General features: G+C 39.8%; 1 protein-coding gene across 7 annotated transcripts; it reads right to left on the minus strand.

The window, feature by feature from the left end:
• Window positions 1-20,937: 20,937 nt before the first annotated feature.
• Window positions 20,938-23,839, minus strand: LOC137709416 (UDP-arabinopyranose mutase 1). Of its 7 annotated transcripts, none has more exons than XR_015958226.1 (4): window positions 23,417-23,836; window positions 22,984-23,130; window positions 22,170-22,838; window positions 20,938-21,379 (listed from the first exon to the last, which is right to left on the minus strand). XR_015958226.1 is itself a non-coding variant. In XM_068448507.2 (4 exons), exons 2-4 carry the CDS (start codon window positions 23,054-23,056, stop codon window positions 21,356-21,358), a joined length of 249 nt encoding a protein of 82 aa, XP_068304608.1. In that variant the 5' UTR covers window positions 23,057-23,130; window positions 23,417-23,835; the 3' UTR covers window positions 20,938-21,355. The 7 variants fall into 7 exon arrangements, 1 of the variants encoding a protein (XP_068304608.1); XR_015958231.1 differs by having other exon boundaries at window positions 22,170-22,335; window positions 23,417-23,835; XM_068448507.2 differs by having other exon boundaries at window positions 22,170-22,321; window positions 23,417-23,835.
• Window positions 23,840-24,075: the final 236 nt, after the last annotated feature.

Here is a 24,075-nt window from a genome sequence, read left to right on the forward strand (position 1 = left end):
TTGAAGGCCGCTCTTGAAACCTTTCTCCCATCGACCCCTTAGAATTTTTAGGAGCCTTTTAAATGTATATGTACGTCCTTTTATGAATGCATTACAATGATATTCATTCTCACATCTCCCACGTGACTGGATAGTACTTTTTTAAGAATTTTCCGTTGATTGGTAGTTTATGAACTAAACCAGTTTGGTCTTTAAGGTGGTATGCCTCCTTGCCGAGAACTTTGTAGACGATGAACAATTTTTCCCAATTCGGCGACACAGTTTGCCGAACCTGGTGTCTTTAATCCCTACGGGCAACACAGTTTGCCAAACCAACTCTCCCTCACCGAAAGTTTTTTGTCTGACGCGTTGATTATAAGATCGCTCGGCAGTTTTCTTTTGTGCTACTAATAAATTACACGCGTCGAGCCGCATTTCTTCCAAGTCTTCTAACTCTTGTCTCATGGCTTGACTGTATTCGACATTGAACAAACTACTTTGCTTGATCCCTCATAATAAGTTTATACTTAGCTCGACTGGTAATATAACGTCATGTCCGTAAGTTAACGCGTAAGGAGTTATTCCGGTGGCGGACCGGGGTGAAGTTCGGTAGGCCCTTAATGCTTCATTTAGCTTTAAATGCCACATCCCAGGCCTTTTTCTTACCTTTTTTTCAAGAATGCCGATTAATACCTTATTGCTTGCTGCAGCCTACCCATTCGCTTGTGGGTAATACAGCGTTGACTGCTCAAATTGGATATTCAGATTCACCGTGTATTCCTTAAACCTGTCGGCTGTGAAGCTTGTGTCATTGTCTGTTATGATCGTTTCTGGCACACCGAATCTGGTCACAATATTTGCTTTTACAAAATTGCAAACTTCTTTGGTTGTTAATTCAACGTTTGATTTTGCCTCGATTACCACTAATATCCATGCATGTTTTGCCGTTCCAAAAGATGGCGTGATTTTTCCGATTACGTCCATTGCCCATCCTTTGAACAGCCATGGTTTGGTAACTGAGTAGAGTAATTCGACCGGGGCTTTCTGTATAGGTCCGTGAATCTGACACTGTATGCATCCCTGTGCGTATTCGATGCAATCCTTTAATATACTCGGCCAGAAGTAACCGTGTCATCGAAGCAATCAACGCAGTTTACATCCTGATTGGTGAGCTCCACAAATTCCTTCATGTACTTCGGCCATTGCTTGGACAGCCTCATGTGGGCCGAGGCACAGTAACAATAACCCATCCTCACCCTTTCGATATAATTTGTTCTGGTATGACACGTAATTCGTGGCATAGACCCTCGTTCTCCGGTCATGTTTATTGTTGAGGTTATCGAGATATCGTAAAATCGCCCTTCTTCAATCGTCTGGTAGTGTCTCGACAGCACATACTTCTACGAGGTCTCCTCGCTCTGGTAACGATGGTAAAGACATCACTCTCGTACGTATCATTTAATTGCGCTGGAGAACATGCTGATTGACCAAGGCTGGGTAAGATCACAGGACTGTGGGTGTTACCTGGCCTAGCTTACCCCCCCCCCCCCCGGTGAGTTGTGTTCTGGAGGCAATTTGGGCAAGTTCATCAGTGTCAATGTTTCAAACAAGCGAAATGTGCTCAAATGTAATTCTTTCAAACGACTCGGCCAAATAGGTGGCGACCATGTGATAGGGTGCCAAAGTACAACTCATGCAACGAAAAACGCCATTGAGTTGGTTAATCACCAGTTCAGAATCACCGGGATGAGGACACTGGTTGCTCTTAAATCATGCAGTTCGTGAAGGCCGATGATGAGAGCTTCATACTCGACCTGATTATTCGTACAGTCGAAATCTAACTTGAGAGAGAAGTACCAGCGGTAGTGGTCGGGGGATTGAATGGCGATATCTACCCCAGCCAAGGTTGAGGTGCTTAAGCCATCAAAATGCATTGTCAAGTGGTTGTCGCGTGTTTTGACTAAGCTGATGTCGACTTCGCTGCCCCAAAGCCATAAGGAGAGGGGTGTTTGATGCGAGATTTATACGCGCACAAATTAAACCCTCTTTTTGACAATTGTAGTATAAGTATAAGTAGGGATCGTTCTGGACCGGGGATTAGGAGGGATTGTTAATCACTTGGATTTGACTCAAAAACATAAAAACAAAGTTAAAAACGTTCACAAAGACTCAAAGGACTCAAAACAAGTTCAAAAGACTCAAAACTGCCTAAAAACACTAACTAGGCAGTTTCTGACCTTAAACCCAATGTTGGACGAATTTAAGATTATGGCTTGATTCAAACGTAAAATAACAATATAAAACACTATACTAGACTCAAAGAATGCAAAACTAAACTTTAAAACACTAAAACAAACCAAAAGACTCAAAACAACACAAACACACTCAAATCTGCCTAAAAACCACTTTCTGGGCAGATTTGAGCACAAACACAAATTTGGACGAATTTGTGTAACAAAATGACTCAAAACTCTTATAAACACAAACTAAGACACTTTCTAACTAAATTGGACATTAAAGTAAAGGGGGATTGAGGTTTATACGAAATTAAATTAAATGAACAAATTAAACTTAAAACAGAATGTAACTATGAAATTGATGAAATGGAAGGAATGGATGATAGAATAGCTAAGGGGTTCATCTCCACATATGTTATACTTGCATAATAAAATGATTTCCAATTGCATTTCAATAAATCATTAATTCTCAACACCCCAAGTTAACCGTGATGCACTAATTAACCTTCAAATCTTCCTAACGTTATTGAATTGGATGATTGCATACGACAACCCAAAACATTCCCCACAAGTCCCCTACATGATTGCATAATAGAGATACAAGCAAGAATCATTACGCTCTATGAAAATTATAAGTGTTGACGGGGCATTCGTTACTATGATTGCATGAAACTTATGCCAAGAATTCGTTTAACGCGATTGTTTATAAGCAACCTCCACTACTTGTGAATATAAGTTTGTAACTATTAGGTGAAACTCACTTATATTCTAGCGTCAAATTCATGCATGAAAATTAAGTGTGCACTCTCAATAAACATACATAAATAAGTTATCAATCAAATAGTTAAACAAATTGAATCCACAACTTATGAAACGCAATTAGAAGTAATCAAATCAAAATGCAAGCATAAACATTTATTTCGAATCCCCCCTAGCCAAGGGGGGTTTAGTTCCTCATAACTTTGAAATCAAAGAAACACCTAAACATTCGAACAACTCAAACTTGAATTGTATGAACGTTTAGGCACTCTTCTCTTCCATTCCTCATACGTACAAAACAAAGAGAATTGAATTTAAACATTGAAATCAAAGAAACACCTAAACATTCCAACAACTCAAACTTGAATTGTATGAACGTTTAGGCACTCTTCTCTTCCTCGTTGTTGTATCACAAGGTCTAAGGTGAGTTTTGGGATAGTGTGAAGTGTTTTGGAGGGATGGGGAGTGGTTGGAGTGGTGTTTTGGATGATTTTCTGAATATGGACGAATTGAATGAATGAGTATGAATGCAATGGATGCTTATTTATAGGTGAAATGGGGGGAACATGACAGCTAGGGGGGAATGTGGCTGCATGTGCAAGGGGACAATCTGAAAATGCATGTGAAAGCATGTGTTGGCTGCAATGATGAAATGGATGGGAATGCATGTGGCTTAATTAATTAAAGGGAGTGCATGTGCAATGTTTTAAAGGATGGAATGCATGTGAATATGATGGAAATCTGATATGGTGATGGGAGATGCATGTGGCTGATTTATGCATGTGATTAAAGGGAGTGCATGTTTGGTTGTTGTTGGTGCAATGATGGAGGAACAAGTGCATGTGGCTGAAATGTGGAAGGTGTGTGGCTACTTCAAGTAGGAATCCTTGTGACATCAACTCTTCAATTTCGTCCATTCCTTTTGCTCCAAGTATAAGTTATCCCTTCCAAGTCCAATTTTGCTCCAAAATGCTCCAAAATGCATCTTTTTGCTTCCTTAGCCACATGAACCTAAAAACACACGAAAATGGCTTAAACGCCAAAAACAACTATGAATTAACAATATAAATGCACGAAAACAAGCTAAGTAAGTCGCCTAAATATGCTCCTATCAGTGTTGGGCCAAAAAATCGGCCAAGGCTTGTTCTTTGACGGCCTTTTGGGGCACGTACTGCAAACTGAACTCTGATAAAGCCATTGTCCATTTCCCAATTCGGCCTTTGACGATAGGCCGAGTAAGCATGTAACGAATAACATCTGTTTAGGCAATGACATGTGTAACTGATGGGAGCATGTAGTGCCAAAGTTTTGAGGCGGCAAAAAACAAAGCTAAGCAAAGTTTCTCGATGGGTGAATAATTGATCTCCGGGGAATTCAGATTTTGGCTGAGATAAAAGATAGCTTGTTCACACCCAGCATCGTTATCCTGCGTGAGGAGGCAACCGATGGACTCGTCGGCTACCGAAATGTATAGTTTGAGAGGCTTACCGTGATGAGGCGGCACTAGTACTGGTGGCGTGGTAAGGGAGACCTTGATTTGTGTGAAAGCCGTTTGATGTTCTTCGTGCCACTCAAACTTGTCGGAGTCCTTAAGTTTTAAGAGTGTAGAGAATGCTTTCATTTTGCCTGCCGAATTAGCTATGAAACGACGGAGAAAATTTATCTTCCCAAACAACGATTGGAGTTGCTTCTTGGTCATCGGAGGTAGAGCGCTAATGATTGCGCGAGCTTTATTTTCATCGACCTCGATGCCACAATGGTGCACCAGAAAGCCCAAAAAATTACTGGCCGATACACCGAAGGCGCATTTAGCCGGGTTCATTTTGAGATTATGATGACGCATACAAATGAATACTTGCCGAAGATCATACATGTGCGTTAGGCGGCTTTTCGATTTCACAACCACATCATCGATATAAACTTCTACAACCATACCAATCAAATCATGGAATATCGTATTTATAGCTCGCTTATATGGCACCGACATTCTTGAGGCCAAATGGCATGACGACCTATTCGTAGGTACCGAGTGCCCCCGGGCAACGGAATGCGGTTTTGTGAACGTTAGCTTCAGCGATAAAGATTTGGTTATAACCGGCATGGCCATCCATGAAAGACAACATTTCATGATTGGCTGCAACATCAATTAGTAAATCCGAGATTGGCATTGTGTATTCATCCTTGGGAGTCGCCATATTTAAATTACGAAAATCGATGTAGATGCGTAAGGCTTCATTTTCCTTTAACACTGGGATGATATTGGCCAACCATTCGACTTACCGAGCGGTCTGAATAAACCCGGCTTTCAAAAGCCGAACTAATTCGTCCTTTATGGCGAGCTGTACTTTTGTCGAGAACCGGCGTGGGGGTTGCCGGAAAGGCTTACACCATTCTTTGATGCGTAACTCATGTTCGACGAGGTTTCGGTCAAGGCCTGGCATCTCATGATAATTCCACGTGAAACAATCTTTAAATTCATGGAGCAATTTACAAAGCTCGACCTTCATAGGGGGCGGCAACAACGCACTGATAAACAACAGTCGAGGCTCATCGACTGTGCCAACATTTATTTCTTCCAATGAGTCCTTGACCTGGGGCCGATTGTCTTCGAGTTCGGCCGGTGCGGCCTAAACTTTGTCAAACGATAAAACGGGGCTATTATTCGCTTCGGCCAAAAATTCTATTAAGTTTATGCCCGAGTGTGGTTGCTTGGCAATGGCATACCAATGAGCCAGCAGACGTTCCATGGTGGATGAAACTGCAACCCGACGCCTTTCTCGTTTGGCAGTGTTAGTCATCAGCATTGGTAATTAAATCAGCCAAGCCGAGTCTCGTCGAATCCTACTGTACAGTCTTGGCGCCTACCTTGATGGCATTCTGAACTGAAATTCAAGTCAGTCATCCGTCCTTGTTAAAACCCTGTAGGGTGATGTAGCCGATGTGATCGTCATAATAGCGAGCCTGAATCATGTTGGTTTTAAACGACTGATTATCGGCTGGATGGACTACGACCGATTTGCCGTCCCAAAAGATGAAAACCTGGTATAGCAATGAAGGAATACAACTTATTTGATGGATCCAATCGCGGCCGAGCAATGCATTATAGTCGGTATTTGAGTCAATTATAAAGAATGCAATCATGTGGTTGCGACCTGCGACGCTAACTTCTAACGGGAGTACTCATTTGGTTTGAAACTTGTCGCCGATGAAGATGCTCATCGTAATCCCTGACGGTATGAGCTCGTCATTGGAGCGACGTAATGCCTTCATGATAGAGATCAGCATGATGTTGACTATGGCTCCACAGTCGACAAACACCTTGGAAATAGGAAATCTTTCAATATAAACTGTGACGTATAACAGCTTTAGATGTTGGAGATTAACAGAAGGAGAGCAGGGAAATAATTAGGCTAGAGCTGCCTTAAGTTTGTCCCCTTTACTGATTTCCCCATCTTCTTCAGTAGCAATGAAATCCACTTGTGTTGCTTCTTCGGCAACTACGTCCCCATCCAAAAAATTTAACTGAGGGGTTCTCGATTAAAATTCAGTCGGTAGGACATAGACCATACTGATCTCCATATGCTCGAGGATTGAATGACCCTTTCGGGTCTTGGTCGTCGACTTCCGAATTAGTAAATGTAGTATCAGTCGGTGGAGTGTCTTTAATTGGATTATTTAACACCTCAGTATGTACCTGCTCCTGGGGCGCGTGGGCTGAATCTATTTTATTCTGGTCATCTTCCTCGAGCGTGTTTATCACCGAAGAGTGATTTCGTTCTTGTAGTATTTTACGGGCTCGTTCTTCGTAGGCGATTCGGGCGTTCCTTGTGTCCAAGTATGCATCTAAACGCGCCACACGATTTTCCTCATTAGTCGTAAGGCCGAAAAGAAACACAGCCGAGAAAACTTTGAAATGATATCGCAGATGCTGAAGATCTTCGAGTGAAAAGGGTAACTCGGCGATGTCTATATCTGTGTACGGGTCGACCTCAAAGCCGAGGACTCGAGCCTCACGTATATGTTGGAACCTAGCTTTCATTGCCGGATCAATAGTTTTCTAGATAATTTGCTCAGTATCAGGGCAAGTTAGTGCTAGGTCGAGGGCTTCCTGACATGCCTTGGGTAGTCCGTACAAGTCATTGGCAGAATATTTCTTATGAAATTCCCGCATGTACTCCAAGGATTCACCGAGGAATAGAGGGTGTAGATTACGCCGTACTTTTACTAACGGTTTCTGTGGTGGTAACAGAGGAAGTTTACTTTCAGCTTCTTGTCTAAAATGCTCGAGACGAGCTCTCATCTCTCTGGGCCGAAGAAGGAGCTTGATGCTTTTCTCAGACTCTTCAATGGTGGTTTTAAAGTCACGATCAACTGCCTTTTTCTCTTGAAGTAATTCAGCCATAATGGTCGGGGTAGGCCGGTCATTGCCGCTTCCTACTGCCTCTTTTGGCTGCCAAAAGATAGTCGAATTAGCCTGTGCTTCTTGTTATCGAGCCATGCAATCTATCTGCTGGCGACGACGTTTTTGAGACTTAGATAACACCGTATACAGGCCAGTTGGAGAATTGTAACTGTACCAACGTTGGTCACGTGGCTTTGGTGGCTTGAAGGTTTTTGTACTTACTGATGAACTTGAGCTGCCTGAGTTGCACAAGTAATAATCCTCATTATAGAATGGCGCGTCAAAGTCAAGACGTCGTCTAACTGGGGCTGGGTTTTTTGCTTGTACCTGTGGGCCGAGTCTCTCAAACACTTGCCGTCATGGGCCGGCACCAAGTTCCTTCGGCGGTTTTGTTGCGGCTGTGGATAATGGGCATGAAGTTGGTGCCGGAGATGCTCTATTTTTAGGTTCAATTTGTGTTTTACAATGGTTGCACAAAACCATTGTTTCATCAATTTCTTCGGAACTAGAACTTGACATAGGTTCAACGATGGCCAGCCCTGAAGACTCCGTGGGTGGTGCATTTGAAAATAAATCAATCTTAAGTTTCGGCTAACCACCCTTCTTACGGACATGCTGTACCGAAATGAATTCCACCTTCCCTTTTCCTTTGTTTTTAGGGAGATGAGCATCCACCATACCAATTGTCGTCAAAGGGAAGGGATTGACGTCAACCACCATATGTTTCTCAAGGAATTTTAACTTACCCTTCTCAATCCAACTTTGAATCGCATCACGGAACACGACGCAATTATTGGTAGCATGTTTGTTTGAATTATGGTACTTGCAATATGTTTTGCCCTACAATTCTTCGGCCTTAGGGATGTTGTGTTGTGGCCGAAGTTTGATGATCTTTGCTACCAACAATTGGTCGAAAATTGCATCGGCTTTGGTAATATCGAAAGTGTAAACTTTTGATGTTTTAATCATCTCTTCGGAAGCCGAGCGGGTCTTGGCATCTTTGGGACTGATTTGAGCTGATGCCTTGCAAATGTATGGTTTATCTATCACTATTTCAGCCGCATCCACACTGGCATATTGGAGGTCCTCACTTTCAGCCAATGCGTAGCTGACCGTGGGATTCTTGTATATTGTTCCCCGGGATAGGGACTTTGATATTTTTTTTCCTCTCGGAGCAAATAATCATACTGCTCAACGTGCTGAGCAAGTTCGTACATATCTCTAATATTTACCCCCAGGAATTTCTTTTTGTATTCCATGTCCAGGCCGTTTAGGGCAATTCTGATGAATTCAACTTCAGGGAGAGGTACTCGACACCAATTCCTAGCTAACTTGAACCTTGTTAAGTATTCCATTGGCGATTCGTCTGAAGCTTGAGTCATCCTAGCCGACGATGAAACGAACATTTTCATCCCTCGTCGATAGAATTGTTCATGGAATTTCTTGACCAATTTCTCCCAACTCTGGACGGGGTTTGGTGGGAGATTAATGTACCAAGCAAAAACTGAACCTGTCAGTGAAAAGTTGAATAGCCGTAATTTATGGAAGTCACTATTGACGTCCCCACATTACGTCGTAAACCGAGCTACATGTTCTAACGAAGATAAGGACGATTCTCCGGCAAAAAGACTGAAGTCAGGGGTCTTGAAGCCTTTAGGGTATTCGAACTTTTCCACATAAGTCGGGTACGGATGGATGAATTTTGGGAACTTCGGCCCTTTTTTTTAAGGCCAAGTCGATCATTCTTTGGACCTCGGTCATATTGGTGGATGCTGCTTCTACTCCATGGTCAGGTTCATCAGATCTACTGCTTGATCCGCCTCTTTTTTCCAAGTCAATTGGTTGTAGCCGAGCAGATCCTTTCTTGACTTGTAATGGAATATCTTAAAAGGAGGCTATCCAGGTTGGCCGACGTGGCCATCTTCGAAGGCTTTACTAACTAATAGTTCAAGCATATTGGTCTGTGTATCACTATTGCTTTGTATTGCGTCAAGTAAATTATTCATTTTCTGGCCAATCGACTGCTCGACCTACCAAGATTGTTCATCAAGTCGTCTTCGAAGAAACGACCTAGTTGGCGGATCAGAACCTTCCCCACCATCTTCGTCGCAATCTTCCACTATTTCTTTGACGAAAATGCCTGTCGTTTGGTTGGGAATTTTTGGGTTACGAGGCTGTCCGCCGAGACAAATTTCCTTCTCTCAGTGTGTTGCACTTGTAGTCCTGGGTGGCGCAACAATGGGGGGATTTTGTGCCTGAGACAAATCTTGTCCAGGGCCTTGCACTGGTAAGTCAGTTGTTGACTTTCCCATGATTGTTTTTTCTTTACGGACCGTGTCTCAATAGACATGAACTTCGAAGGTTTAGCACAAGGTCTCACCGAGCGTGCCAAAAATGTTGACCCTAAAAATTACAAAGCCTGCGTGGCGCGCAGGCCAAGTAACTAATAAGCTAACTATGTCCTTCGGTTGAATGCGGGGCGTGCCAACTCGTCGGCCGAGCTCGGCCAAGGAGTAAAATTTGCTGATGTTGCGTTAAGCATGTTGTTAACTTATTTATCTTGTGACTACGGCCGAGGAAGGAACAAATCTCGGCCTTTAGATTCTCGAGCCTGAAGACAAGGCTGCTAGTTCTACGAAGTTCACAAATTGTCGGCGCCGGATTTGGTCACAGTGATTATATTCATGAGAGTATAAACACGTCGAATCGACACCAGACTGTACGAACACAAGTATTCAAAGTTGATGTATGTCTTGATGTTGAATGTGGTTTGACCGTCCAAATGCCGAACTCTGAAACTCACTTGTGAGTATCCAATCATAAAATCACTTGGCGTTCAATACGCCGAATGTCGTAACCCGTAACACCTTACTTCGCCGAGAAGGCTAATAAGATGACCTCTGCCAATAAGGATTCGGAAACCCTTCTCGACCGAGACTTGGATAGGTAACCAATCGGCCTCGACGCAGTGCTATTTATCCAAACTGAAGGTGCTCCTCGGTCAGCTGATTCTACGGTAACAGTGTTGTTTATCCAAATTGAAGATGTTTGCCGGTTGCCTTCACGGTGCTGTTTATCCAAGCTTAAGATGTGTCGGCGGGAAAAAGAAAATAAAAAATCTCAAGATGCTTGAGAGGTTTTGCACATGGCAGTTGTGTGTTGAATTGGAGGTCCTTGAATTGCACCCTCCTTTCTCTATTTATAGCAGCAAAACCCAATCCTAACCATACTCAAACTAGGACTCCTTACCCCAATCCATCTTATCTCGGCCAATCCCACTTTTATTAGGACTTTGAACTCACCCCCTTTTGAGGCCATATTCATTGTTGGTAGAGAATCCAAATTGCAATAGGACTTCTTCGACCCATTTGCTCATCCAAACTACTCCTTCTTGCGACAAGACTCGACCATCCTTGCTAAATGGCCCGGGACCACCATGTAGCCCATAGTATGTTTGAAACAGCTTTGGGTTGAATATAAACCTACACTCGGCCCAATAATATTATTTTGGGCCCAAACAGGTATACATTTTTGACATCACCAAAGCTAATGCTATCTTCGACCAACTACTACTTACAAAGATCATTAAGCTTCGGACAGGGCATGACATTCCTAAGGCCGAAGATTTAAAAAGGAAGACATATTGCAAGTGTCACAACTCAAACAAACACACGACAAATAACTACTTCGTGTTCTGTGATGCAATTCAAAGCTGGATTGACAATGGCAAACTAAAGTTCCCAGAAAAAACACAAATGTTAGTTGATGCTGATCATTTCCCTTCAGCAACAGTCAACATGGTAGATGCCCATCTGCCGAAAGATAAAAAAGTTAAAAAAAAATTTGAGTACATCCCAACATACCACATCCCAAAACAGAATCATCAGTTGCGTCTGAAAATTGATTTCTCATCCCAAAACGACCCCTCTAGTTTCTTCTCGAATCCATTTTATGTCGAGCCAATATTTGACTCATGTTCAGATAAGTCTGGAAGCCCAATGATCCTATGCAATAGAAGCCAATTAGAAGTTATTATAGGCGAGCCAAAACCATAGAAACCTTCGACCAAATCACCATAACCCACACCCATTGTTTCGATGAAATCTCAATCAATGTTTGGCTCAGGTCAATGCCAGCTAAGGTTTTTCCATAGACTCGGCCCTCAATAACAAAATTACAAATCACCTTCAATTAGATGGCGACTTGATTTTGACAGGCCATTTTATGATGAGGATTACTATGTACACAACTCTGGAAGTTCAAGTTCATCCACGACCTAGTGAACCTTCAAACAACCTTAGCCATGCGACCACCGTTGGTATAGTTACAATTCCTCTATCGACATATATATAGTTCTGTCTAAGTCCTAGAAATGTTGCCAACAACTTTATGGCCCGTCGGCAAGCGGCTCAGGAAGTTTCAACCACAAATAGCAGCCTAAAGAAATGGCAAAAAAACAGATGATTGACAAACTCAGGCGATCATGACCGAGTTTCTTCAAGGGAATAAGCCAATTGATCACGACTTTGAAACTGAGATTGAATAATCTAAGAAACGAATCAAACTTCTTCTTTGGCCTGGAGATGTGAAAGCTCGCATCGAGCATTTCAGAAATGAGGCTGAAAGCAAACTTCATCCACTATCGCCACAATAACCATTGATTAAAGTTAGACAAAATCAACATCCACCATTTTTTTGGCAAGGCTCTAGAATACATGCGGGAATTTCACAAGAAGAATTTGGCAAACGACCTATACAGCCTTCCAAAGGCATGTCAAGAGTTTCTTGATTTGGCTTTGACTGGCCTTGACGCTGAACAAATTATCCAGAAATAGTTAGATTTGGGAATGAAGGCTAGATTCTAACACATTCGTCAAGCCACGTCGACCCATATACCAACTTAGATCTTGTAGACTTATTATTCTTTTTAGATGATCTTCAATATTTACGACATCATTTTGTCCAAGTCTAAGCATGCTAGAACCCACCAAAGAGGGTCTACCATTCACCCTTGTCTGATCATTCAGTTACATTAGCTTACTGGTGTTCAAAAATGTCATGATGATATGTGTCTTAGAACCACTAAGGACCTTGATAGAAATATGATAAATCTCAGTAATGTCATGTGTGTTGTAGCTCAGGGTGATCCTAGACCGGTCCCACGATCAACTACCTCCCAGGATAGGAAAATAGTATATCTTGAGTCTAAAATCAACTCTCTTAGAAAACAATTTATTGTTTCTAAGTCTCTGTTTGATCAATCAACGTCTTCATCATTTGTTAGTAACTCATTCTCCTCACCATCTATGAGTTAAACCTCTATGAATCCTCCTTCATTTGTCTCTGAGCCTTCTCTAAATCCTCTAAAGCTTATCCTTTATTGCCCTGCGGATCCTTCATTTGTATCCTATCACAGCACTGCTTCCTCCAGCCATTCTTATGTCGTTGTTACCAAGATGGCTACTATATACGCTGCTAAAGGAAATTGAGTGTCCATCAATGTCCATCAGCATTTTTCTTCCACTCCTACCTCGAAAGGCAAGCACATCAGGTTCACATATTCCTCTCATGAAGATGAAGATGAAGAAGGTCTTGGTCATAGTCCATGCCCTGGAGATGTTCCTGTTGAAGATGCCATTGTTGCTAGATCTCCTATCGGCTCAGATGAATCATCACAATCAAATGAGTTCTAGGTTTATGGGGGAGCACCTATAAGGGTTTAATATGCAAGTGTTATGGGGGAGTTTCTTATCTGTTGAATCTTGAACAATGTTGCTGAAGTTGAAACTTTTTTTTGTCTGGGTTTTTTATGTAATTAACCTTTCTACATTTGTTTTTGTTGTTGTTCCTTCATGCCTACTTAGAACTTCTGAGCTTAATTTGCTAAATATCTAACTTATTTGGTACATAGAATTGTACCTATTTAAGTTCTTTTGGTGTTCCAAATTTGCATTGTCTATTCATTGTTATTCCTTACCAGTTTCTGCGCTTATCTATTTATCACTTTCTTCCTTTGTCTTACCATGACAAAATGGGGGAGAAAAATATCTCAACCAATTTAAAAATTGTAAAAATGCATCTTGTAAATTGTGTTTTGGAATATACACCTATTGGTACCACTTGAGCTTACTATGTTGTTTTAATCTCATAACCCATGATGAACCTCACTTGTCTCTTATCGAGAAATGTGTGTTGTTGCAAAAGTTGTTACTTGCTCCTCTCTTGTCTCAACTTGGTTTCTTGAGTACGGGTGATGTGTGAATTAGTTATAGGTTTGAGGTTATTATGTCAAGGAAAGCCAAAGGGGGAGATTGTTAAATACTAGTTTTATTGTTTAGCTTCCCTTATCAAATCTTGTATCTGGTACCACACATGCTCATATTTTAGAATTAGGGTGCAATGCTAATTTGGAATTACTACTGGGGATTGAACTTGTCAAAGCACCAACCATCTTCACTACAAAAGGTTTAAATCATACATTTGCATATACATGTCAGGCTTATTTTTCCAAAATTCCTTTTGTCTAGTGTACTTGTCTAGTCAGAAGTTTCGTCTGTTTTCCAACTGTCTAGACAAACAAAATAAGACAGCCCATAGGCCATCTGACACCTTTTTCTGTGCGTGGATCTCTCACACTTGATTTGGGAAGGTTTCTTTGGCTCATGACATGTGTGTCCTTGTTTCCCTTGTTTAAAACATTCATCTCCTCCATTATAAAGGTTTTCAAGGTTTCATTTGTTCCTTGGTTAGGATTTTCACATTTTCAAGAAAAAAGTGCATTTAGCCTAGAGATATCTCATGCACAAACACCCAATCATTGCATATTAAGGTTGCATTGTTTTAAGGGTTTTGCATTGAGTTTTTTGTCTAAACCTAAGTTTTTCATATCCTTCATAGACCAATCTCTCATATTCATGTTAGGTTCTTCTTCAACAGTTTGACTGAAGAACCTGACTAGTCAGTTGAATCTAAATCTGTTGTGCATATCATAAAATCATATCACATAATTGATCGTGTTAATCTCGGTGCCAGAATGTGATGAGCTCAGGAGGAGCTACCACTTCATGAAGACCGAACAAGTCCATCTCATGTAAGGCAAGGTTGCATAAAGGTAAAGCTACTTCTTAGATAGAGATCTAGGAATTGAGCTTTTGTGGTCTTTGTATGAACCTTCGCTCACACTAGTGGATTGGACTTAGTGGGAGAATCCCCAAATTTTTAACCCAGAGGTAGGTTTTTCCGGTAAAAAACTTCCTTGCATTCATTACTTTACAAAGCCTTATTTATAACCTTGTTGGAATTAAACATTGTAGGGTTTGCTAATATTGACACTTTACTTATCAAGTGAACTTAACTCAAGTACTAAGACTAAAACTTAACTGAAGTTCACATTGTTAAGTTTTAACCTTTTAAGTTTGTTTGATTTATATGTAACAATTTGTACTCAGTTGACTAGTACATTTGGCTAATTTGTACAATTTGCTTCTAAGTTTTTATTGTAGGGTATTCCACCTAGTGCCAATTTCAGATAGCCCATTTATTTCCCCTCTCCCCTCACCCACCACACCACCCCCCGCCCCCCCAAAAAAAAAAAAAAAAAAAAAAAAAAAAAAAAACCCACTCCACCCTTCCCAATCCACTGGCTCCGAGAGAACCCAACTCCTCACCTTGACAAAAACCCACTGACCCATTACCCAATCTATGTGACACCAGGCTGACGTTAGCGTGACATCAGCTAGCTGCTTTAATTCATTTTGCGCCAGGAACGTGAGATACACGCGCAAGTGGGCGCATGTCCATGACAGGATTCCAGAGCTGGGGCCCGCGCTAGCAAGCACACTAACAACATCGGTGATAGGCAACGTGGCACAACCTTGGTCGTTGGATTTCCAACGGTCAAAAAAATTTGAATTTGAATTCTAACGGCTAGCGACGTGGCACAATCTGGACAATTTGATTTTCAAATTAACAGTCCAGGTTTTTCGGCCTTAAAAAACAAAAAAATTATTGAAAAAGTCAGAAATCTTACCGTTGGCCATGTGTCAAAATTTGGGATGACAGTCCAGATTAATTAAGTTAATAAAAATTATAGAAAAAAAATAAAGAATTATAAAAAAAAAATTCTATAAATACCTAACCATTATCTTCCACCTTACACCACATTTCAATATTTTCAATACTTTTAGCCAAAGTTTTCATATACTTTTGTTTGCAAAAAAAAAATGGCTAATGAAGTAGGTTCGAATTTACGTTGGGTGAATGCTGGGTTCAAGCTACTTATGACCCAATTACGAGTAATGAGGTGCACTTGCAAGAAGTTTGGAAGACGGTTCATACCTTGTTTTGTGAGAAGATTGGTGCCAGAAGAACGGATCAGTCTCTTTCTGCTCGTTGGAAAACACTCAACCAATCGCTTACTTGTTTGAGAAACACCCACACTAAAGTTATTTCTAATTGTTGAAATGGCGAAAGTTTAGCGGATCAGTTGACAATGTCTTATTTATTTATTTGTATTATGTCCAAATTCACATTAATTACTTTGATTATAATATTATCTTCTCCCGCATTTTATAAACACTTCAAGCACAAGCTTGGTACAATGCAAAAAGATGGTTAGGGTTTAAACGTAAATGACAATTAGATGGTTAGGGTTTAATTCAAGGGTGTATGGATTATGGTGTCGATTTTCGGAGTTGATCCCTTTACAAAAGTTGTAGAGCTTGTCACTATGAGCATTTGTATATTTCATTTATATTTTTCAGACTTCTACATCAATTATTATGAATTTGTATTAATTTTGAACTCGTAGAAAAGAATACTAATTATAGGGTTTTGAGGGTTTTAAAAGTTCAAACGACAATGTAACCATTGTTCAAGAATAGAGGATGCGACCACGAGTATTTGTATATTTTTTTTCACATTTTTCACACTACTAGGCCTTTGTTCTCTTTCTTGGGCCGAGCATCAAATACATGTATCCATGATGGGTACATCGTTTTTTGGATTTTTAAAACCCTCTAAACCCTCGTGAACAATGTCCTTCAATGAGATAAAAATTCATAATAATTAAGTTACAAATGTAAAAAATTCCATCAATTGCCACGTAACTAGGAACCAATATATCCAAATAATTAAGTAGTCAACATTTGCATATAGATAATTTTATCTATTTATAGTAATCATAATTAGCCCTTTATAGTCAACATTTACAAAACTGATTCTAATTCATTATCCTTTTAATAACTATGTAAAACTAATTCTGCATAAATGTTAATAATGTTGTAATTCTTAATTGATTCTGTATAAATGTTAACAAATGTTGAAATTCTTATCTGTTTCCCCACCCCAAACGCATTATGAATAAAAGTAATAAAATGATTCAGATTAAATTGATAATCTACTTATATAATATCTACTAATTAATAAAACAATCATTGTCAACCAAAATCCTATGAAATTACCAATTTAACCCTCTAATTAAAACTGAACATGAATAAGAAATATGGGGCAGAAATGTAATTTCACACAACCAAATTTTATTGTTTTTTTTCAAAGCCTCACCTACATGTAATATTGTCACATCCCGACCCGGGCGGCACCACTTCCCGAGCCCGCTCCACCACCGTAGCACGATATTGTCCGCTTTGGGCTTACCATTCCCTCACGGTTTTGTTTTTGGGAAGTCACGAGCAACTTCCCAGTGGGTCACCCATCATGGGATTGCTCTAGCCCCCTTCTCGCTTAACTTCGGAGTTCCCATGGAACCCCGAAGCCAGTGAGCTCCCAAAAGGCCTCGTACTAGGTAGATATGGGAATATACATATAAGGATCACTCCCCTGGGCGATGTGGGATGTCACAATCCACCCCCCTTAGGGGCCCGACGTCCTCGTCGACACACACACGGCCAGGGTTAGGCTCTGATACCAAATTTGTCACATCCCGACCCGGGCGGCACCACTTCCCGGGCCCGCTCCACCACCGTAGCACGATATTGTCCGCTTTGGGCTTACCATTCCCTCACGATTTTGTTTTTGGGAACTCACGAGCAACTTCCCAGTGGGTCACCCATCATGGGATTGTTCTAGCCCCCTTCTCGCTTAACTTCAAAGTTCCCATGGAACCCGAAGCCAGTGAGCTCCCAAAAGGCCTCGTGCTAGGTAGATATGGGAATATACATATAAGGATCACTCCCCTGGGCGATGTGGGATGTCACAATCCACCCCCCTTAGGGGCCCGACGTCCTCGTCGGCACACACGCGGCCAGGGTTAGGCTCTGATACCAAATTTGTCACATCCCGACCCGGGCGGCACCACTTCCCGGGCCCGCTCCACCATCGTAGCACGATATTGTCCGCTTTGGGCTTACCATTCCCTCACGGTTTTGTTTTTGGGAACTCACGAGCAACTTCCCAGTGGGTCACCCATCATGGGATTGCTCTAGCCCCCTTCTCGCTTAACTTCGGAGTTCCCATGGAACCCGAAGCCAGTGAGCTCCCAAAAGGCCTCGTGCTAGGTAGATATGGGAATATACATATAAGGATCACTCCCCTGGACGATGTGGGATGTCACAAATATTCTATGGAGAAAACTGATTCCAAATTCCTTTTAATAAACTAATGTTAAGTGATTTTGTAGCATATACATGCTATCTATACTTCAATATAAAAAATTGAATGGAAAACAAATTTGAAGAAAGAAAAATCACCTTCGCCAAAACTCGATAAAAAAAACTGAATCACAAAAAACGAAATCGTCAAAACTAAAAGCGTGCCTACAAAAACAAAATCACAAAACAAAAAATCGATCAGAAAAAAACTCAATGCAAACAATCAAAACGTGAAAATCGCAAACTCGTGCAAAATCTAAACCGGAACAAATTCAAAACGCACAAACATATGAAATCGGAAAAAACTCAAGAAGCAAAATTCTAATATAAAACCGGAACAAAACTTACGTTCGAATAATAGAAAGGAGCAAGAATTATAAGAGAATAAGAAATAGCAGAAACAAGACAAAAAAGAAATTGAATGATTCAAATACGAACGATTGAATATGAAGCTATATCTCCATCGATCATGTTTCAAAACAGACGGAAGGGTAGTTCTGTAACTTCCTTTCTAACAGAAAAAGAGCCCGCGATATCATATTACACATGTTTAAAAATTTGTATTTCTATGAATTGTTTAAAAAGTGTTGTCTCAATGCATAATTAAGTATTAAAAGTATAATCTAGGTATTATTTTTCTTTAAAATATTATACTTAATTTTAGATGAAAGAAAAGATAATGATTGAATTTGTTTAAAGTATTGAGAAGGGATGCAAACAATAGAGATAGGTGCAGTACCAATTTTACTTTTTCAAGTCAAGACAGGCCTAAGACTAGCCACTTAATACTACGGTCTAGTAGTATTCCTCTTCATTTATAAATGAGAGGTCTTAGGTTCAATTCTCACCAAAGGTAAATTTAAACCATATTATTGTTGGTCCATTGTGAGGCTAAGCTCACCTCATCTCCTTTAGTATAGATAATATCGTTTGTTAAAAAAAAAAAAAGGGCTAAGACTACTCTAATCCTTATGTGCCTCTGGCAGTGCTAGGAACACGATACCTTTGATGTGGTATGTTCGATAAAGTCAATCATTTTGTACCATTTATAAATGCTAACTTGTTTTACAATTTCAATTAATGCTTACGTCGTTACATTTCATAAACTTTCAGAACGAATCATATGTATCAATATTACGTAATCCACTATAAAACCAAACTGTAGCACACAATTCATCACTGGATAACAACTGACACATCCCAAATCACACTAGTTTACATACACTAGAATAAAAAGTCACAGTTCATCTCTGTTAAATATCTTAACAATCAGTTCATTGGATGTTGCAACACCGAAATAACGAAAACGATGTATTATCTCTAAAAAGTTTCTCAAAACCAACCAGCCACGGAGAAATACATTCTCGGGTGCAAGCAGTGTTACAAGTTCGTCGTTCCCACTGTAGAAACATGACAAATCTCACTAAAAAAAAACCCCCGATTTTAACATCCAAAACCTACAAAGGCCAAGGTCAGGCTAAAGGGAGCTATAAGAGTGGTGTGTAAAAAAACTTAGCTCCCCAGAAGACCTCTGGAAATTTGTTTTTAATGTGCAGAGTACATGAAATCTTAGTGTTGTATAAGAGACAGAATTTAACAATCAAGCAACATAGAATCAGATTTTGTAGCTTAATGCTTTGATGTGGTTATTAATTGCGGTAATTGATCCCACATGGTGAGAAAAGACAGCAGTTCGACACACTTAAAAATGCATTTGTGAAAGTTGTTAAAAAAATAAAAAAATAAAAGTAAAACGGTTTAGTGGTATTCCTCTTTACTTGTAAGAGAGAGAGGTCTTAGGTTTTATTTTCGTCAAAAGCGAATTTGAACTATAGTATTGCTAGCTGATTATGAGGCTAAGCACATCTCCTCTCCTTTAATGTAGATAATATCGTTTGTTTAAAAAAAAAAAAAAAATTTCATAACGAAATTGCAATGGCAAATATTTAAACGTTTACAAACACAACCTCCAACAAACTTTGAAAGCCCAACAAAATAAGTAAAATTTTTCCTGATTACTGGGTTCTCTCCTTGGTGAGAGTTCTTTCTCTCTTCCCTGAGAGTATTTCTCACTGCCTATGAGCCTTTCAATCTTGGGTTTTTTGGGTGACACTGACCCTAGCTTCTGTCGTGTCTTTTCTTTTTTTTTCTTTTCCTTCTTCTCTCCCTACTTCTACAGTTATCTCTTCTCAATTTTCTCTCCAGTCTCCTCTGTTCCTCTACTTTTGAAGGCATATCTCTTCCTTGCCTATCTTCGATCCGATTGTCAGCCATGTTTCTTTTAGAGATTGTGTGTAGAGTTCCGACGGTTGCTCCAGCTCAGGTAGTACAACCACCACCACTTTCTCCTTGTAATTTGTCGGTTTCTACATAGTCGTTTGTGGGAATCCGCGAACTTCATTCTGATAGTTGGCTTTGCTCACTTGGCTGTCGATTATCCCTTGTTTATGGTTGTGCTCTTGTAGCAACTTGTGGTTGGAGGTGGCATCTGTGGAGGAGTCATTACTGGACGGAGGAGGGGAATCGAGCGATGGACCTATTTCAGAGGGTGGAGAAGGCTGTGGAAGTTTTTGGCGGAAGCTTTGTAGTTTATGGGTTTTTCTGTTGTTGGGCCTTTTTTTTGTTTACCTTTAGTTTTAGGCCATTTTTTGTTGTATTTAAAGTGTGTGTTAAAACTGCCAAACCACTTCCAAAGCTACAAATAAAAAAAAATTAAAAAAACATTCTTTGGTGGACCAGTCGTTTATTCCAACCAAATCACACCAAACTTCAGGCGATTGCCTCTGAAATTATTGAAACAATCTAATGATGAAGGCGAATGAATTGAGACTTAAGATTAAACGCAAGCAATTCAACCGAAACCAACTTTGACCTCTCTCGACGAAAAACTCCCTCTCTTTTTTCACAGGCTGAGTTAATGAATTACTAGAGGATTTTTCAGACGACAACGGACTTCAAAAGCTAACGAACCAAAATTGAAAACATGAAAAAGTAATCCAGGTCAACATATTAACAACAATAGATTCAACAATTAGAAAAATCAAATCCAAAATTATAGTAATAATTCTCTTCCAGATTGAGAGGAATCACTTTGAATTAAAAAAGAGAGAAGACGGAGATGGTTGCAGTGGCTTACAAGAACTCTGATTGTGCTCCAGAATCTGCTTACAAGACTTCCGATTCTCCGATTAAACTCCAAATCTTCGATTTAATCTCTGATTAGGGCGTGCAGAGCTCCGAATTTCTTTATTCAGTCAAAAGAGTTGAACAAGGAAACAGTTGAGGGAGAAAACTAAGTGCGTGCTGGGGAAAAATTGACACGCTCTGGAACCCCAGAAAGTCTTCAGAGAGTAGGGTTGAGAGATAGTCACTCATTCTTCAGTGATTTTAGATATCTGGATTGAAAAGGTATCATCTTATGAAGAAGGCAATACACTCCACACTTCCAGCGGACAATATTATCAAGATCTGTCGAGACTAATTGTTACATCATCTTTTTGGCTTTGCTACTAGTGTATTAATTTCAAACTACTTGTTTGCTTCTTTTTCAAATGTCTCACTACAGCTATCCAATGTGTGCTAAATCATCACTTTACTATTTGACCTATAGGGAAAGAACACTAATCCTCAATTATATTAACAACACTAATTTACAAAGGGCAATAATTTCCCACTAACCTTGGTGAAAAGTGAGGACATATAAGGTAGCTAGCATCCAGGGCTCGAAATTGAAATCAGAATACATAGGAAGCCTACCCTAGGACATTGTCTCACATCAATCTAAATCCAAACATATGCAACCAACCTTCAACACTTCTTCAGAGAGGAAGGTGACATCGAAAATAATGTGATGTTTATAAGCACATTGAAGACAATAAATTCAACCCAGTGTACATCTAGAAAGCTTGGAGGTAATGATCACAAGCTAGAAATCTCTTAAGTCCGTAAGTTATTAAAAGGACGTTTGGCTTTCATACCAAGTTATCTTAATTCATTCCTGACAACATACAAACTCCACCGTCAATCATTTTCTTAATAATCCAAACCACAAGTTAGTTTAATCTTATGAACAGTAATCCAATCAATATTACAGTTGAAGTGTTAAATCCACCTTAAAAAATCTAAAAGTGCGAAAAAAAAAAAGGTGAATGATTGATAGATAACTAAAGAAACAATTGAAATTACCTTCATGCACCAGCCAACCCACATATCATCACATCTTCCAATTGGCTGACCATCACCCATGAGTCCAAAGTACATTGCTGGTCCAATCAGTTCACGGCATAATGCCAAGTTCACGCACATAGGAAATAGAGTCCCCTTAGGTATTGTCAGAACTGCATTAACAAACCTGAAAACATTTTACTAAGAAAAAAACGGCTTTCCAATAATAATTAGGCCAATTTTTGTGTTATTTAAGATCATTCACTGTACCTAATAATCCTTTCTAAAGGCTTGGCAAGAAGAAATTTAGGAACATCAGTTCAATCAATTCAAGTCACAGAAACACTAATAAACAGCAATTGATCTCTGAATAGAGTGAAGGGATAATAAGACAGTATATAGATAGAGAAAGTACTTACATCAGTGGTGCTTCAAAATACATATGGTAATTTACATACAAAGAAAAATAATACAGAAGCTGCTCTAAATCATCACATTCAAACCATTATAATAGTTTTAGCATTGGGATAATTGCTAATTAAAATGCAGTTTAAATCATGAAAACCGAATACATGAACTTAATTGAAGGAAATCGGAATTACTAGCAAACTAGTCCAACATAGACCAAGGATTGCATATCAAGGAACCCTTGAACAAGAACATCTTGTGGCAGCTGAGTTAAACCCGAAACTACAGGGAGAGGAGGCAAAACAATTAACAAGGACATTATTCGATTAACATATTAAAGCAAGCAACTTCATGATCTCCAACTGATAAGCTTCAAAAACATCGAACATATTCAGATATTAGCAAACACAAGGTAAAATCATGTTACCCTTTTCTTCTTGGCGTGCTTTAGTGCGCCTCTTATGAGCAACCATTGCATTCTTGTATTTTGCGACAGCCATGTTCTTCTTTTGCTTCGGCCTCAAGGCTCTATAGGAGGAGATGGCCTACCAAAATAGCATTGCGAATCTGCATTCTTGCTTCCCAGAAGAGCAAACAACTTAACACAATGTAACCAAAATTTGAGAATAAATAAATTCTAAAATTAACAAAATTTTTAGCTCAATCCCAAATTACCCTCATTAATAATTTGCATTACAAAAGAAGAATAACAAACAAAATCTCAAATTTTCATGCCAAATTGTTGTGAAGTTTCAATTTTGGATACAATTATATCTCAAAATTCGAAAAACAGAGACAAATATCAAAAGAAGAACAAACAGATATTACAATTTTGAGAAATGGAAAGGAAAATAACTTACTCAAGAAGGAGGCAAAAGGTCGTGAAAGTGTCTTGGAAGACAAGAGATAGGAATTTCTTGTAAGCGCACCTGAGGATTAAGCTGAGCTCTTTGCGGGCAAATGGGTACCTGTGGATTTTGGGCAATGATTCTTTGAGGACGAGTTTTTGGTATCTCTCTAATGGCTTTGACATGCTTCTCTGAGATTCTATGGAGAAAAAGGGAGGAGGAGGTGAAGAGGGGAAACAGTTATACGGATTGCATTATATGGGTCTTTAGCACCCGTTCTACTGATAAGCTCGACTTGCTCACGGTTGTTTGATTTCAGTCTGCACCGATGGTCCGGTTGTAGGATAGACACGCCCATAACATCAAAACACAAAAATACATCCAACCTTAAGCGGAGCTTTTACATGATGAACCCAAATAGATGTTTGTGGTGTGATCCGTGTAGAAATAGACTTTAGTTTCTACTTCTCTTGTGACATGAGGGCAAAAAAAAAAAACTTGTTCTTGATATACGCCCTGGTTTGGTACTGAGGTGATTCTAAAAAAAGTTGGTATCAAAAAAGGCTGGGAGCCGTTTTTGTGTTTGGTAAACATTCAGCTTCAGCTTTTTTTCACAGTTTTGGGTGAAAAAAAGCCAAAAACAAGAAGCTGCAAAACTCAGCTTTGAAAAA

This window comes from Pyrus communis, chromosome 17 (genome assembly GCF_041283825.1).
Source record: "Pyrus communis isolate YQ-2024b chromosome 17, ASM4128382v1, whole genome shotgun sequence".
Taxonomy (NCBI): domain Eukaryota; kingdom Viridiplantae; phylum Streptophyta; class Magnoliopsida; order Rosales; family Rosaceae; genus Pyrus; species Pyrus communis.

Bases quoted from the DNA above. Each gene is read 5' to 3' on its own strand.
- LOC137709416 (XM_068448507.2), bottom strand. From the start codon at position 23,056: ATGGCTGTCGCAAAATACAAGAATGCAATGGTTGCTCATAAGAGGCGC. The intron at 22,322-22,983 runs GTAACATGATTT...TTGTTAATGCAG, and splicing joins AGCACGCCAAGAAGAAAAGG to TTCTGACAATACCTAAGGGG. The intron at 21,380-22,169 runs GTAATTTCAATT...TTTTCAATCCAG, and splicing joins GGGTTGGCTGGTGCATGAAG to ATATCTAAAATCACTGAAGA.